Raw genomic sequence first — 18,610 nt, forward strand, 5'->3', positions numbered from 1 at the left:
ACCATGGTCAATATGTCCACTGTGGTTTCCTGGGTGGCCTTCCACCTTTAAGGAAGCATAAATACTTTATTGTTTACTGCAAGAATATCCATTAAACAGGATATCCATCAATTCCTGATGTGCAAATTACAGAGATTTTCCTCTGGTGCACATTAAAATAAATAGCTTTTAATGTGGAAATCCCCATTCATCTACCACCTTAAATCACTGTACATACATAGATGAACATTTGAGAAGTACCACACTGGCCAACAGGGAGACATTTCAACAGTAGGAAAACCCTCCAGCCACCTGCACATCTGTGGATCTGGGTCCTGCTGAACACCGTGTAACTTCTGGAACGCTACCTCAGTCACCCTTGAGCCTGTCATGTACTTCGATGTCCCCTAGACTTGAGCACAGATCTGCCCCCTTGAATGACTTTAGGATGAGGGAAGGTCCTTAAATCCATTTGCCTATCAGTTTCTTTACCCTTTAATTTAAAGGGATTATGGGAAGAATTATCTGTTCCTTATTTCTTGGAACTATAACACACATCCAACTGAAAAGTAAACGGAAAAACTTTTTAATTCCTTCCAAGGAAAATTTCCTGGATAACTCCATGTTTTTTATAATCATAGGTACATTCTCATCCTTACTCATTCATTACCAAAAACAAAGACAATGATGACAATTTATTCTTCATAGATGCAAACATCTCATCAAAAAAAGCAGAAGGGCAAAACACAAATTATGAAGACAGAAATGAAAACAATACAATTTTCAAAGATTTTTGTTCATTTTTGTTTTTATTTGTTTATTTCACTGTTTATATGTTTATCTCGCGAGAGCCTACAGAAGTGAGGGAAATTATCTGCAGGCTAATTTTAAACAACACAAGAGAGAGATTAAGCATTAAATATAAAAAATAAAACTTTTAGCTTACTTGCTAAACTAGAAAGAATCTTCCTGAAACATGTCAGTTAATCTGGTCTACATTGCATTAATAGATGGAGAACGTGTGTCTCCTCTAACAGATACTTCAAACATTGTGTCCACTACTGAAAGAGCTAATCAGAAAGTTTTCAAGTCATGATCCCCTGGACAGACTAATTCAAGTTCCTTTTCACCTGAAGTTAGAAGAGCAAAGTCTGTAAAAGTAAAAATATCGCCGTTGTTCTCAGCAATCTATGGGTAAATCCTACAGGTTCTGAAAGTCTTTTCAATAACATGAACCATGATTTCCTGGCAACCTCCTTGCTTAAGGGGCAAGTAACTTTTGAGGCTGGACTTCTCAGTCTGTGGCTAGAAGCAAGCTGTAATTCAGCACTGCTCCATCTTGGAAATCCTCTTCTGAATGGAAAAAAGTACAGCAATGACCTTCTTCCGTGCAATACTGCCTGCAGACGCAGAGACACGAGTCTGTGCTAAAGGTCACTGGGCAGGTACAACTCTCAGCCAAGACGCCAGAAACAGATTAAAGAGAAGAGAAGGAAGTGGAGGTCAAACATTCCAGTGTACCGATGCTATTCCAGATAAAATATCAAGGGCTTGGGGTCTAGAAATGGATAGTATGCAAAAATGAGGTAACCAGGTATTGCTAATATTTAGAATTTAAGACGCGTGTCCCACAACTGAAGACAGAGCTGAAGGAAGCTCTGCCTGGGATCGATCTATTTGGAACTCCCTTCTGAGCAGCGCTCTTAGATATTCCCATCATCTACCGTATCTAAACCTCTGAATACATAACTCATATTCAAAATGATGCCTCTGACACCTCCAAGGTCCTGGAGGATCTTCCAAATCCAAGAAAGGTCGCATAATGCCTGGCGTTATTTTGGCATTAGCCTATATTATATAATAATTATTTAAAATTCAGTACTCCATATTTGGGTTCAACAATAGCTCTATCAATCTTATTGTTTTCCTAACTAGAACACCCCATTCCCCCAATAGGCTTAGTGACAAGAGTTTATTACACAACCAAAACCCAAATGGGGACAGTGGGCTCTTGAAATCCAATCCCCCATGAGGAAATATCACCCTAACTCCCTGATGCAAGATCACCAGGCTGTTTCAATGCAACCTGAACTTTTCCTACAATGGCATCCTCATGAAGACCAGATATCCAAACCCCTAGTTTTTTATAGGATTTAGAATCATTTTTCACTTAACTGGCCCTCCACGTGCTTACGGTCTCCTGTACGCATTTGTCCCACTTGGGCTGGCTGTTGTGTCCCCGTGGGGGAATCCCAGCTCTGCCTCCCAGCCTCTCCTTTAGGGACTTGGAAATGGAAGGTAGTGCAGTTCTTTCTGGCCATCTGCCAGGTTTGGGACCCCAGGTTTCTTGGGATAAGTTCGACTGGCAATTTTAAAGAACTCTTCTGCTGCATCAAGAGCAATAAGACGGTCCTGCCAAAGATTTAAAAATACAAATGTTGTCAAGATGGGAACGAAGCCACGTCAATGGGAAAACAATCTAAACACGACGATACACCCAGCCTAGAAATAATCATGGGCAAGGAAAACACATCTTACATTTTTCTCAACAAATTTAGAGATATCCCTTCACCCTTTGCTTACATTATTCAAGAAACACTCTACATTCTTAGCGCTCTTTCAAACCCTTTGTTAATCTTAGGTTATGTAAACAATGTTTCTTGAATCTCTTTGACCTACAAGTGATTCAAAAAGCTGACTACGTAGCAGAATTAGCTGGAAAGTACAGATTCTTTTTTTTTTTTTTTTTTAATTTTTTAACGTTTATTCATTTTAGAGAGACAGAGACAGAACCTGAGCAGGGTAGAGGCAGAGAGAGAGACACACACACACAGAATTAGAAGCAGGCTCCAGGCTCTGAACGGTCAGCACAGAGCCCGACGTGGGGACCAAACCCACAAACCGTGAGATCACGACCTGAGCCAAAGTCAGACGCTCAACTGACTGAGCCACCCAGGTGCCCCTAGAAAGTACAGATTCTTGAGCCACAACCGAGCCTTAATACGTCTGAGTGCAATCCAGAAATCTGCACGTGTAAAGCCCTTCCTGTGGTTCTGATGTAGCTAGACCCTGGAAACCCGTTCACGACACGGCAGCCTCATCTGCCAGCTCAAACTGGGTATTGCCGGCAGTGCTGGAATAAAAAATTTAGAAAAACACATAAAATAACAAAATAAAAATAAAAAATAAAATAAAATAAAATGCATAAAAATAAAATTAAAATTAAAAAATACACATAAAAAAATCACACCCACTTGGGGCTCCTGGGCAGCTAAGTTGGTTAAGCGTCCGACTTCAGCCAAAGACATGGTCTCACCCTTCCCGAGTTCGAGCCCCGCGTCGGGTTCTGTGCTGACAGCTCAGAGCCTGGAGCCTGTTTCGGATTCTGTGTCTCCCTCTCTCTCTCTGCCCCTTCCCCACTCACACTCTCTCTCTCTCTCAAAAATAAACATTAATTTTTTTTTTTTTTAATCACATCCACTTGGGATGCCTGGGTGGCTCACTTGATTGAGTGTCCGACTCTTCATTTTGGCTCGGGTCATGATCTCAAGGTTCAGTTTCTAGGATGGAGCCCCAAGTCAGGCTCCGTGCTGACAGCTGAATCCCTGCTTAAGATTCTTTCTCTCTGCCTCTCTCTCTGCCCCTTCCCTGCTCACATTCTCTCTCTCAAAATAAATAAACTTTAATATATATATATATATATATATATATATATATATATATGCACTTACCACAACAAAGAGATATCTCTCCGAGAGCTCCCAACTTGCTGGAAAAATATTGGTTTCCTCAGCCAATCTTAACAATATCTCCCGAGCTTTCCTTGTGTTTTTGGAATCACTGATGGTGCTGAGTTTTGTCACTGACAACAAGGAGTCTGCTTCCTTTTGAAAACCTGTGGGGAAAAAAAACTTATCCCTCGTGTAAAAGCAGTCACAGAACACGGTGGTCCTGCAGGAGATTAAGAAGGCACCCAAATGTGGGTTCCAAACACACAGCGGAAGCCAAGGCACCTCTCCATGTGCTACTTTCCAGGTCAGTATGATCAGCGGGGTCTTTAATTAAAGCTCATTTGAGGTTTCTTCTTGTTTAATTTTCTTCCTTAGCTTTTGCCTCAGAGGTAAGCCTCAGTTTGCTTGCTGCCTTTTTTTTAATTCTTATTTTGTGATTGAAATCCTCCCTCCCAGTCCCTGCTCTGCACTCACCTGCCTTCACAGTTTGGGAGCTACAAAGTGGCCCCCACCTCCAGGCCTCCTCTTCCCCAAGTCCTGATTCCCTTCCCCGGGGCAATAGGGTTGCCTGGTTAAAATTACTCACCCAAAATATGAAAGACTCAGTAATTTATACCCTCCTGGAGTAACTAAAAAGGAGACAATTAACTCCCAATAATATTGGGTCAATTAAGAGGGCTAGAGGTCCAGCCCATCCCACTATATCCCAATAAAGCAATAGGGTAAGCAACTGGGTACACCATGCGCCAAAGTGAGTGTCATGGTGTCTTTCAAGGCAGAAGGATTAGGGACTTCAAAACTGATAAATTCACTTTTATTTTTTAAAGTTGATTTATTTTGGGGGGAGGGGAGGCAGAGAGAGACACATGTTTACAGGATCACGACCCTGGCAGAATTAACAAAATCAATACCCAACATCAGCTCTGATGCCACAGGTGTTTATCTGAACTCTGAAGATTTTCTACCTTTTAGTCCTTCTGTAAGTCTACACTGAGTTTTGCTGTCTCTCCTGCAAACAATATTTCTTCCCACCTGCCTCGTCTTACAAAGCTACTACTAATCGCGCAACCACGCTCATCTAATTCAATGACATAATCTAATCTAATCGTAGTCATAATCTAACGCCAAAAACATACAATGACTTCTTTTTTTTTCTTTTTTTAAATTTTTTTTTCAACGTTTATTTTATTTTTGGGACAGAGAGAGACAGAGCATGAACGGGGGAGGGGCAGAGAGAGGGAGACACAGAATCGGAAACAGGCTCCAGGCTCTGAGCCATCAGCCCAGAGCCCGACGCGGGGCTCGAACTCACGGACCGCGAGATCGTGACCTGGCTGAAGTCGGACGCTTAACCGACTGCGCCACCCAGGCGCCCCCAATGACTTCTAATTCAATGACACAATCTAATCTAATCATGATCCTAATCTAATGCCACAAACATTCAGTGGTAGTGCCCACACGACTGCCCTGTCCTATGATACTCCATTCTGAGGACAGATGGCATAACGCATGGCAAAACTATGTCCTCAGGACATCGGTTGGTGTAACAGAAACATCAGATGTTTATGCTTGAGGATACGAGGTGGATAGGACTGGGAAAATAATTAGTACACAGTAGCTTTAACCAGCCAGTTATCAATATGACTTTTATAAAAACCATGCAGAAGAAAGGGAAGAGGAATGATCACCGCTAGGTATTTGTACCATGTCATAATCACTTCCGGACTCACCTAAATCTTCTAAAATGCGTTTCCACCTATTCCTCACTTCCCTTCGAATCTGTCGCAGGGTGTAGATATCATAGTTGAGTTTTTGCCACTCCTGTAGGAAAATAAAAATTCAGTTTTATTTTTACCCTTTGGCCTACACTGCTATCTAATTCCCAAACATACGCTAGAGACATGTGTGGCTCTCCTCTTCACTAAGCATCAAAACCTTTCTTGTTTTTCTTTAATTTTTTAAGTGTATTTACTTATTTTGAGAGAGAGAGACAGAGAAAGCGATAAGGGGAGGGGCAGAGAGAGAGAATCCCAAGCAGGCTGACAGCATGGAGCCCCACACGGGGCTCGAACTCACAAACCGAGAGATCATGACCTGAACCAAAACCAAGAATCGGACGCTTAACGGACCGAGCCACCCTTTCTAAAAGGAGAAAGGTGCTCCTTCAAAACCGTTCTAAAAGGAGAAAAGGACACGGGTGAGAAGAGAGTCAAGAGGAATCCGTCAGCTACCAATTCTGGGGAATGTGCTGTAGTGGGTGATATGACATACAGTATACATATTTGATCCTAATTAAATTCCTCACATTGCCTGGTCTCTCCGTTGCAGTGATCTTGCCTGTGAAGTGGGGATAACAATAGTGATGATTTCATTCAAGACTTATAAGATTAAAGGTATGTAAAAGCACAATGTCTGCACACAGTGAGCACCCAATAAAATCTCTGTATGACTAGAGCCATTTTGTACATGAACAAACTAAGGCCCGTGAGTTGGTACTTGAATCCAGGTCTGACTCCAAAGTTCATGAGAAACATGACACATGCAAAGAATTTATTTCTTCCTTTATTATCAGAATAAAGTAGACCCGGGAATCCCAGGCTTCTTGATTGCCAGCCAATGTTTTTTTCACCGTATCTCAGCATTGCTCTCTTTCCCTTACATTCCATGACAGGGTGGATCTTTCAAGCATTCAGCAGAATGATTAAAAAGCTCTCATTCTGAAAACTTCCATCTTATGGGCAGTGGGCCAGCATGTTGGTCCCAAAACAGAACTTGAATCTTTCAGGAGTATTAGAATCTTTATTAAGCTAAGTGTTTCTTTTAAATATCATGGAAATTTATTTTTAAGGAGCCTTATCGATACAGAACAGTCATCTTATAGCGTATACCTTTTCCTTTTAGCAAAAACATTAACCACACAGCTATTCTAACCACAGCTTAAAAGAACATCATTCTTAATGTTCAATTTAAGACTCAAGTATGTGATATTCTGACTCGTCTAACTGCACATTTCAATGATGCCACTATTTCCCTACCACGTTCCCTTCAAGGCTGGCCTTGCTCATTGCTAATCAACTTTCTTGACTGGTTAAGATAAATTGATTTAGCTGCCATTCCCAAATATTTATAGATACCACTTTGAAAATGAAAAGCCAGCAAAATAAAGAGTGTTTTGTGATGACTGCATCTTAGATCTTGTAGCTAGGGATATGCCAACAAAAGGGCATAGGATTTCAGCTATCCCCTACTGGAAACAGTAAGGGGTGAATTTGAGTACTTTTTCCTGGCCCCCTTCTATTTTTTTTTTTTTTTTTTTGACTGAAGGAGTGTATGTACATATGTGGGCAAGACTCTGTGGCAACTGGGGTCAGGGATAAAGTCTGTGACCCTAGAAGAAAGCAAGGTTAACTGGGTCATCTCAGAAATATGAAACCCTCACCTCACCTTTAGAATCATGTTAAATCCCATGATATACATAATCCCTACAGAGTAGAGTGTATAAATTGGGGGGGAGGGGGAACTCAAGTATTGTCCTTTTCATTAGATGGGCCTCAATGTACCAAAGTGGCCATTCGGTATATAGCATCTTGGAAAAGAACATGGGTGCTGGAGCCATACTGCCCAGGTTTGGGTCCCAGCTCCATTATTTATTAACAGCCCGACTCTGGGCAAATTCAAAACCACGTCTAATGGCCTTGTATGCATAGAGGGATAATAATGCTACCTACCTCATAGGCTTATTCTGAGGATCCAATGTGTTAAATGCAAGACCTAAAGGTGGCGTTCGGTGCCCGTTCTCCTCCAAATCAAATTAAGAAACAATCCTCCAGGACTCAGGATGACTTCTTTTGTGAGGATCAAGGATACACACATTCTATTGTACGGTATCTCATTTGTGAGGACCTCCAGAAGTAAAATTTCTCTGCTCTTAGCAGCAGGTACAGCTTTACTTTTCCTGAAAACTGTTGCATCATTCTGGACATTGTGAATTTTATAACTCATCAGTCTCCAATGGGTGAAAATACAGAGTCCTTTTGTGGAAAATTGATAGGATTTCATATGCATTTTTGAATGACCGAAATTTCGAGCTACTCTCTGTCTTTATTCATGTTTTGGTTTTTATCCCTCATTTTCTGGTCTGTGCTCCCTCACTGTCTTTTCATGTGAGTTGCTTAGGTCCTTTCTGATGGAAAGAAGACCGTAAATAAATAAACTATTACACAGAGCAGTGTCGCACTGATTCTCAAGGAAACGGACCCTCCTTCAATGGAAAGTGATGAGATTCTCAGTCACACTTGACTGGCGAGACCCTACATGATGGATCCTCAGACCTCAAATTATGAATCAAACCACTAGGTGGCTTCATTAACTTGTGATTCAAGGTCTCAGAGGCGTTTTCTCATCCTAGGCTGATGCCTTAGAACTTGTTTCCTCAACTCGATGTGGCCAGATCTTTGTTTTCAGAGACCCAGCATCACGGGGTCATCCAAGCTTCAGACTTTTTTTTTTTAATATTTTTATTTATTTTTGAGACAGAGACAGAGCATGAGCAGGGGAGGGGCAGAGAGAGAGGGAGACACAGAATCCGAAGCAGGCTCCAGGCTCTGAGCTGTCAGTACAGAGCCCGACGCGGGGCTCGAACTCACAGACTGAGGTCATGACCTGAGCTGAAGTCGGATGCTTAACCAACTGAGCCACCCAGGCGCCCGCAGACTTTTTTTTTTTTTAACTTTTCTCTTCTTGCTGTCCATCTGTCAACTATTTTGCTATTCCTGAATGCCAACACTTAATGTCACACGAATTCATTCTGTTTCAGCGTCTGTTACTCTGATAAGTGTTTGATGGAGAAGCAACACTGACATTGAAATATCTGCTAAGGACGGATCCACACACGATGCATCAACTGACTTGCGCATGGTAGGTGCTTGTGAAGATTAATGGAATGAAACCCTGCATTTCATATATATGTATTATTACTGCCTTCTTTTGACAGAAGAGTCATGGATAATCACATACGAAAGTATCTGGAAGTTCTGTGCAAAATTTAAAGTTCTAAAACCAGTAGAAGCATGGGTAGGGTTTTATCTAAGAATTGGCTTTTGATAAAATAAATGATAAGAGAGGAATTTGAATTTGTCTTTAACATATGAACCCAGGGGCTCCTGGGTGGCTCAGTCTGTTAAGCATCTGACTCTTGATTTCAGCTCAATTCATTATCTCAAAATTCATGAGATTGAGCCCCGCTTGGGGCTCCCTGATGGCAGCTCAGAGCCTGCCTGCTTGGGATTCTCTCTCTCCCTCTCACTCTGTCCCTGTCCCACTCACAATCTCTCTCTCTCAAAATAAACAAACTTGAAAAAAAATATATGACTCCAAAATACAGAATCTAAATCTAAATGCTACAAATGGTGATACACAAAATCTTACTCACAACTAAAAAAACTCACCAACTCCCTGGTACTAGAGATAAGCAAGTCTCATTGTGTCTGTCTACAATTTTAACTCGTCACAATGTGTTTTGAGATAAATAACTCAAAATTAACAAAGATCAATTAAATCATCTTCACAAGTGAGCTGAAATTCAAATCCACTAGACATCAAAAGTTGAAGTCTTATTTTCTAAAATAATCTTTTGTTTGTCTTCTCATAAAATCGGATGTGATATGTTGTGCTCGTCGGTGGTCAGAAACTTTAACAATAAGTAAATTAGCGAAGGCGTAATAAGAGAAATAGCATAGGATGGATTTCATAAGACACTTGGGAGCCAAGTCCAAGTGAAAGACATGTGATTGAAGCGAGTAACTGAAGGTGCTCAAAGCAGATTCTTGATGAGTCTCTCCTCTCTGGTTGTTGGCCCATCAGATTCGAGCCAGATAAGAAGGCTGAGGCAGAACAAAGGTCAGTCTCCTGCAGCCATCAACAGCCAGCACACCTCCAGATTTCACTCCCATGAGCTCGGCCTGACCTTGAGTTCTGACAGAAGCTCTCAGGGTCATTTCCTCATGCACAAAACAAAAACCGTTCATTCTCATCCGTACCACATTACTGTGAGGTTGTGGACGAATGGGACAGTTTAAAAGTATTTCACATTTCTTTCTAAAAAAAGGTGATTTATACATGTAGAGAAATGTACTCTAATAAGAGGTTACATATATTTTAAGTCATCTTAAAGTCGGGCACAATTTCAAAAGTATCAACTTATTTTTTTAATGTTTATTTATTTATTTTGAGAAAGAGAGAGAGAAGCGAGAGCATGTGTGAATGGGAGAGAGGCAGAGAGAGGGGGAGAGGGAAAATCCCAAGCAGGCTCCACGCTGTCAGCACAGAGCCCAATGTAAGGGCTGGATCCCATGAACCATGAGATCATGACCTGAGCTGAGATCAAGTCAGACACTCAACTGACTGAGCCATTCAAGCACTCCAGCTTATATTTAGTTATAAAAAGAACAGAACACGTAGAAGTAAAAACTCAAAGAGGGGCACCTTGGTGGCTCAGTCAGTTAAGCGTCCGACTTTGGCTCAGGTCATGATCTCGCGGTTCGTGAGTTCAAGCCCCGCATCGGGCTCAGCTGGCAGCATGAGAGCCCGGAGCCTGCTTCTGATTCTGTGTCTCCCTCTCTCTCTGCCCCTCCCCTACCCATGCTCTATCTCTCTCTCAAAAATAAATAAGCATTAAAAAAAAGAAAGAAAGAATCAAAAACTCAAAGAGGACATAACGGTCTAAAATGAAAACTAAAAGTTTTCTTTCCCATCCTGTTTCTTGTCTATGCCTCAGTAACCACTTCTTCCTCCTCCTTCCCCTCCCCCTTCCTGTTCTCCTTCCTCTTCCTACTCCTCCTCTTCATCTCCTACTCTGGTAGCTACCTCCATAACTCCCAATATTAGGCTTACATTTTCAATTTCTCATGTATAAACTTTAAACTTTCTTTGTACTGCCTGCTATAGACAATGAGTAATTTAGTTTCTACATCTCTCTCTCTCTCTCTCTCTTTCCTTCCAGATCATTCTCTAACTTGACTTTTTGACCATCTGGTATAGACAAACACAAAATTATAATAGGTATATATATATTTGTTTTACTGAAAATGGGCCCCTAAGCATTTACAGTATTTTGTAATGCTGTATTGCATTAATCCAAATACTGATCAAAAAGAAGTGATAATCTCTGTCCTCTGCACAGAACTACTGGGGAAATGCCTAAAGAGGCATTTTGTCAAACGGCGGCACAGCCAGGAGAGTAACCAAGACGAGATGAGGTGAGGTGCTTGGAAACCAAATCGTGGTGGCCTGGCTGACTGATCTGCAAACTAGGGGGCTTTGGGAGTATGTGATAGCATCCTTCAAGCTTAAGCAGTTGCTGTAAGGTAGAAAGATTCCTTTTCTTTTCTCTATATACACTCAAAATGCAGGACTAAGACTAACAGGTAGAAGCCCCAAGAAGGAAGATCAAAGTAAGAAGAAACTTTCTATTCAGAATGAAGTCTTTGTAAGATAATGAGCCCTTCATCATGGGACCTCTAAGGGATAATTTCTATAAGAAATAGACCACCGGTGACACTTGAACAGCTCAGGGATTAGGAGTGCCAACCTCCTCAGCAGTCAAAAATCCATGTATCACTTTGATTCCCCCAAAACTGACCTACTAATAGCTTCCTACTGACTAGAAGCCTTACTGATAAGATAAACCATCGATTACCACAAACTTCGCATGTTATATGTATTAGGTAGTGCATTCTTATAATAAAGTAAGCCAGAGAAAAGAAAATATTATTAAAATAGAAGAAAATACATTTACAGTACTGCACTGCATTTATTGAAAAAATCCCTTAGATAAGTGGACCTGTGCAATTCAAACTCATGTTGTCCCTGGGCCAACTGTATATAATTTTAAATTTCTAGAAATAGAATTCCTATAGGCTCTTTTGATGTAATATGTTTTCCTATATCAACTGACAAAATCCAAAAGGATTTGAAGGCATTTATAAAAAAACAGAGATAGATAGATAGATAGATAGATAGATAAGTAGATAGATAGAATGTTTATAGAGCACTTACTCCTTTCCAGGCATTACTCTAAGCTCTTTACACGGTTTACTCAGGTAATTCTCATCACATGTGTTACTCTGGGCAATGCATATTATTATACATCTCAAGAATGAGGAAACTGAGGTAACTTGCCCGAGTGCGTACTAGTAAGGGAAACCTGGGACTTCACATCCCGGCTTGTGGCTGTGGGGCCAATGCACTTAGCCACTGTCCACACTACCCTCTAAAACAGGAAGGGAGGGCTGGGTGGCCAGGTGGGAAGGGAGCGAAGGAAGTAGAGGAAGAGAACAAAAGAACAGCTGATAAGAGAAGAAACCAACCTGAAGCCACAGCAGCTGTGCCTGAGGAGGAACCAAGAAAACACAATCGAAGTCTTGGGAGAGAACTTTTCTACAGACAAAGTTTTCCCAGGTCCTAGCCAAGAAGGCTACCAAACCCAAGAACATCTTTTCCAAGGGTTGGCTTCCTGGGACTTAATGCTCTGGTCCTTCTTTGGGGGACTTCAGTTCTGTCTCCTGTCCGGAGAACAAGCGGAAAGGAGCTCAACCCCCTGCCACTTTCCCCCACCCTTTCTTCCCCACACTCCCTCCTGTCCCTCCCCCCCCCCCCCCCCCCCCCCCCGTTCCCATGTCCTCTCTGAGGAGGGAGACAAAGACAAAATCGTCCCCTCCAAGGCACGTGGAGGAGACTGGTGAGGGAGGGGTAGCCCAAGCTGCAAAGGTTTGAGATTCTGAGGACCAAGGAGAAAAGGTCAATATTTTGGCCTGAACGGTGTCTGTCTGCAACAGAGAGCCGTGAAACTCCCCATACTTTTCTGAAACTATGCTTCAGGCTCCAAGACTGAGGAAAACCCTAAGTGTCTCAGACTGACCAGAGGTACTTCCCCTGCTCCTCTCCCTTGCTGCCCCACCTCTCAGCCTGAAAGGAAGCCAGCCACATTATCCCCGCTTCCTTGGAAAAGTCCCTGGAGAGCATGCAGCCCTCTTCTGCCACACTTGCAGGATTACAGGGTTACAAGGATGCCTGATTCAGAATCCCAGCCACGTCCTCCCCAGAGCTCACATGACAGACAGCTGGTTCAACGCACTCATGTGATGGGCTTCCTCCTCCCAGAGTTAACCAGCAGGCAGCTTTAAACAGACACCCAAAAGCTTGGCCTCATGTGCCACATCCAGGAAAAAGGATTTTAGAAGGAACTGGCTCACTCTTCTTAAAAGGACAGCTGAGTCACTGACGCAAGCAGCCCCTGTACCCCGCTGGCTTCCTCAAACTCCATCCCATTCCCCAGGCCCCTCCCTCACTGCCAGATGGCTCGGTCCCGGGGAGCTTCCACTTGCTGTTGTCACTTCCTCATCCCCCACCCACTCACCAGCCCCGGGCAGTCGGCCCCCGTCAGACCCATTACCCACAGAAAGTGCTAAGGTGTTTTCCCCACCTTCTCATCTCACTAGTGACCAGTCAGGGGTGGCTCTTGTCCCCTCCCGTGGCCTTCGCCCTACCTAAAGCATGGATTCCTGATGGCCATCCCCTTGTAACATGCCTCTCCGGAGAAAGGGAAGAAGGAACGCACCTCTGAGAAGTGCCCACTCAGTGCAGGAGGCATGGACTCATCCACCAGCCTCCATCCTGATATTATCAAAGGTCCGGTATCTCCCTGGAGTCTGCAGCAGCAGGTCCGAGATTTGGGGTCTGCTGCCTCTAGAGTGCACCCCCCAGCTGATCTCCCTCCCCCCGCCCCCCTCCCTTTCCTTGGCAGCCTCCTCTTCTCCCTTTGCCTCTTCCTCCCTTGCCATTCTGCACCAAGGCTCTGTCTTGGGCCTTCTTCTCATCTCCATCTGCCCGGATGATTTCCCCAGCGCCTCAGCTCTGTAGGTTACTCCCAGTCTCCTACTTTTTCCTGACCCCAAGCCTCAGCTTCAAGTCTCTCCTGGCCCCTCCTCGGGCTGTCTGTCTACAGAACCCACGAGACTCCCTGCCAGCCTCCCCGAGGCAGCGCCCTCCCTCCGGTGCGCCAAGCCTGGTTCTCTGCTGCCCGCTCCCCTTCAGGCCAGCCCTCCCAATCCAAACCAGTCATCTGCTCCTGCTGATTTGCCCTCTGCCACACGATTCCCACCTCGTCAGCCTTAACTGGCCTGCATAGCTGCAAACTCACTGGTCCCTCTGCTTCCAGAAGCTAATGTCTCCCAACCAGCTGTCTTCAAGCGCTCTGCTCAAAAGCTTTGGTGGTGCCCCACCTCTTATTGAATAAAGCTGCGATCCAGATCAGGCTCGCCATGCTCTGACTATCCAGTCTCCTTTGGCCACATCCTGCCACACGTGTGAGCCCCTGCCACACGGGACCACCAGTCTATTCTTGAGCACACCTTGGACCTGTGTGCCTTTGACCACGTTCACTCACCTGCTCACCAAGCCATCTAAATCCTATTTACTCTTCAAGGTTTGGCTCCAATATCCCCACCTTCAGAAGCCTTTGCCTTTCTAACCAATCGAAAGTAATTGTTTTATCTTTTGAAATTCCTCGGCCCCTTTATGAAAACTGTTGTAGAGATATTTATGGTATAGACATTGGTGTAAAGGTACTTGCGATGTCCCCTTTGCTACTAGATTGTAGGGTCCTTGGGTACAGGAACCTGCATTCATCCCTATCTTACACAATTTTCTGTACACAGCAGTGCCCCATGGGGCTTCTGAATTCAAAGAAAGATGACAAATCACATCCAAACTAAATTCTGCCAGTGACTCAGTGCCTATTTTAATCTAGAAACCGACACTAAATCTTATCAGAAAAAGTCACTTGGGTTCTCATCCATGCCTTTTGTGGACAAGGCTGGATTATATAACCAAGATATGTTGATTTCCCTATTTTAGGGAAATGATAAATTCAAGAAAGGTGGAATTAAACAAAATAATCCAGTCACCTCTTCCATTCTGTGCCTGATCAAGCATTTGATATTTGAAAAGTTGTTTTCACGTATGTCTGTTTACATGATAACAGCTGTTGAGGCTGCCCTGATGTCAGGCTCCCTCCCAGGGACTCTCCGGGTGTTGTTCCGTCATCATCAAGTCCAGGGACAGTTTTATGGGGCCCTTTCTAGCCACATGTTAAGAGAGGCTCTGGGAGTTTAGGTAACTCAGTTGAGATCCCACAGCTCTTAGGAGGAGAACCTAACATTTAAACTCAAGTCTGTCTGACTCTATAACCCATGCTCCTCCTGGTATCCTATGCTGCCACTCAATTAGGCCCAAGTTTAGCCAGCTATATTGTCCTTTCCGGTCACCAGTATGGCAACTGGGGCACAAAGAAAGAAATGGAACATAACATGCAGAGACTTCCATTCCAAACATGGCTTTCGGCATGGCCGCCCAAGTCCAGGATACACAGAGGCCGCCTCCTCTGTCTCAGTCTACCACTTGTTGACACACTCCTCGATGCCCTGCAGCCAGAGGAAAGATCACGCGACCAGATCCCAGGGCAAGGGTCAGGCTCAGGAGACCTGGGCAGGAAGGGAGGCCACGGTCGATTATACAGAGGAGCTTCCTTTAAACACAGCTGGTTCTGGACCGTGTCAAGGCCACCCACCCAGGAGGGGCATCCTATTTCAGGACTATAAAAGCCTATTTTCTCCACCCGCCAGATATGGTGTGTAAGTGAGAAAGATAGGATTGTATTTCACTGTTCCTAGACATCCAGGCCGCTCATTAGCCCTCTGCCTCCACCTCGGCCCAAATGGCACAGGATCAAATGACAGAGCAGAGAAACTCAGCATAATAGAGGATAAACAACAGATGAGATGAACCTTGGAGGATGGGGTAGTAAAGGGTGGTGGCCAAGGAGGGCGCAGGGACCTGGCACTTAGGGCCTTGGGGGCTCCAGGGCCTGGAGGGGCCTCCAACGGCTCCCAACAGTGGCTGGCTTTATCGCTTCAGCCTGGACATCTCAACAGTCTGGAGCACTCACTCCAGGAAAGGTCTATTTGTACCTAGAGTCTACAGAAATGAGCCTTTTCAGCTGGGGAGGTCAGGGTCCCGTGCTATTATCTCTCTCCACCTCAGACCCACCTCTTTAGTGACATAAGAACAAAACTCTTGGTTTGTTACAGATTTGCATCTAGCTCTCCTCCCTACTGACCTTCCAGAGCTATCTACTTGCCCTTCTTCTGAATCCCAGGGAAAGCTGGGCCTCAGTGGGGTTCACAATACCCCCAGTCTAGGACCAGCCTGCTGGGCTGACCACTAGGCCCGGAGGCCACACCCCAGATGCTCTGATACTTAAAAGATAGTAAAGCAAACCTTTTCTAAGGTCTGGCAGTTTGGGCAGCCTGACTCTATATACCACTCAGAGTCTCAAACCCCTAACACCCATCCTGGAGTTACTGCTTGGAGCACCTTGGAAAGGGACATCCTTACCCTGGTTGCTAATGCTGTCCAACTGCAATGCTCATGTGTTTTGACCCAGAACTAAAACTAGAATTTTGACCTAGAACAAGTCACACGTAAATGCCAAGCAATGCCTTTCCAACTCTCCCTGTTTATTTTTATGCCACAGCTCCACTGGAGTTCTGGAATCAGACTGCTTTGCAGCCAGAGGCCCCTGACCTAATTCTTTATCTGGTTTTAACCAGATTAAGCCAAAGGCTAGCTCACAGCTCCTGCTGCCAAAGTCTGCCAGCAAAGCCATGAAACAAACTGGACTTCTGAGCAATGAGATTGCAAGTCAGTTTTGTCTAATTTGGGGGGTTCCAGCCCACTTCCGGCTTCAGAGTTAGGAGAAGGGCCAAACTCTGGATGTGATTTGGCTGATGCTGCAGGTGGGAAGAATCCGAGCATGGAGTTTGCATGTGATATTGTTATTCCTAATCAACTAGCTGGAACCAGCTCAGCGTTCTGCTGCTCTCATCACCGCAGGGGGGGACCATTAGTTGCCGTCACCAAAAGCAAAGAATAATAAGTCTAAATTCCTGTTCATGGAGAGGAAAGGAGGACTTAAATTTCTGGCAAGGCAGAAATAACTAAATCATTCAATGACGTTAAGCAGTGTACCCTTGAGGAAGGCTGCGTCTTCCAGAGTACGGAGGCAAGGTTAGATTTAAGGATGGGTTGTCTGAATCCAGAGTCTAGAAGACACGCGCGATCCAGCTACCTTCAGCATCCAGCCCTGTGCTGTCCAATTCGGCAGCCAGCTGCCCCACATGGCTAGTAAGCACTCTGAGAGCAGCTGGTCCAAATCGAGGGGCTAGTCTGTTCCTATTATTGCTAGCGTGTCTTTCAGTTTAACAAAGTGCTTTCCACCCACAATCTCAGTTAACTGATACCTACACCTACACAAATGTCCTATTACTTCTTAAGTACCTCCAAGACAACAGAAAAGTATATCATTTGACTAAATAAGACCCCAAAACTTTTACACAGCGAGGAAAGAAAATAATAACACAGAGGTAAGCAACATGCTGGGGAAGTGTTTGATACAAATAATAGCTAGGGGTTAACATAAGAAGAAAAATCACACTAGTGAACAAAGACTCATCAAGAGAGAATTCACAGAAGGATCAATTGGGGAATAACACCTGCACTTTAAGAATTCTCAGTACAATAATGAGTTTGGTGTTTCTGCTGTTGTCTAGCTAAATTATCCATTAAACATAAAACGAGAATGTCCAAGGCTGGGAAGGGTGTGAAGAAAGGGGCTCTTTCATTAAATTGAGAGTTACAGGGGCACCTGGGAGGCTCAGGTTGAGCTTCCAACCTCGGCTCAGGTCATGATCTCGCGGTTCATGAGTTCCAGCCCTGCATCGGGCTCTGCGCTGACAGTTCACAGCCTGGAACTTGCTTCGGATTCTGTGTCTCCCTCTCTCTCTCTGCCCCTCCCCTGCTCGCTCTCTGTCTCTCTCTCTCTCTAAAATAAATAAACATTAAAAAAAAAGGTTTTTTTAATTGAAAGTTATAAAATTGGTGTCATTTTATTTTTTTCACAAACAGTGACAACTATTTGGCAATATGTTTCAATATATATATAAATGGGTAAAATATTTAATCTAAGAATTGCAGTTACAAGAGTCTGTCCTGAGGAAATAATCTCAAATACAAAAAATATCAATGCAAATAATGTCCATGAAAGCACTAACTGGAAATGCAAAAAGGTGAAGACAAAAGACCTAAGATACATGAGTCATCGGTGTTAAGGCAGAATATTTATTTATTATAATATATATTTTCTAGACAATTATATACATAATGTATGTATATTGTACATTTGTATATACATGCACATATATGTGTGTTGTATAAATATATGTATGTATATATATACATATAGTGTGTGTGTGTATGTGTGTGTGTATATATATGTATATATACACACACACACACATACATTGTTGTCTCAAAAAAAAGAAGAAAAATGCAATAAAATAGTATACTAATATTTATCTCGGGGTAGAATTATGTATAGGTGATTTTTTTCTCCTATGTTTTCCAAATTTTCCACAATGGTTACATACTTCTTTTATAATCAGAACAGAGACTTTAAAATACCTAAGGAAGACTATTTTTACAGTTTCCTTTGTTAACCCCACCTAATTCTACTTACCTCCCAAAATGAAAAAGTCTAGTTATGGGTACTACTCTCATTTGAATTTATTTAGAGAAGTATTTACTATGTTCTGGATGACAACTGACAGACTCTACACAACTCATATGACTTCAAATGAATGCTGTCAAATTGAAAATCCTGTGGATAAATTTGCAAGCTCCTGTGTGTATGTGCGTGTTGTGATACTTAGCTGAAAACACTTGCTCCTGTGGGGCATTGACTCTGGGTTGCAGGATCTCTGCCAGCTTTCAAGAGGAGGAGGGAG

General features: G+C 43.4%; 1 protein-coding gene across 2 annotated transcripts in view; it reads right to left on the bottom strand.

Moving 5' to 3' along the window:
• Positions 1–767: 767 nt before the first annotated feature.
• MREG (melanoregulin) overlaps positions 768–18,610 on the bottom strand; it is a 63,472-nt gene continuing 45,629 nt past the window's right edge. For both annotated transcript variants that reach the window (XM_045481161.1, XM_045481159.1), the window contains exons 3-5: positions 5,441–5,531; positions 3,711–3,874; positions 768–2,391 (exon numbers count right to left, since the gene is read on the bottom strand). In XM_045481161.1, the coding sequence (XP_045337117.1) occupies positions 2,257–2,391; positions 3,711–3,874; positions 5,441–5,531 (390 nt within the window). In that variant the 3' untranslated portion in view covers positions 768–2,256. The remainder of the gene's footprint in view (positions 2,392–3,710; positions 3,875–5,440; positions 5,532–18,610) is intronic.

This window comes from Leopardus geoffroyi, chromosome C1 (genome assembly GCF_018350155.1).
Source record: "Leopardus geoffroyi isolate Oge1 chromosome C1, O.geoffroyi_Oge1_pat1.0, whole genome shotgun sequence".
In the NCBI taxonomy this organism is placed as follows: domain Eukaryota; kingdom Metazoa; phylum Chordata; class Mammalia; order Carnivora; family Felidae; genus Leopardus; species Leopardus geoffroyi.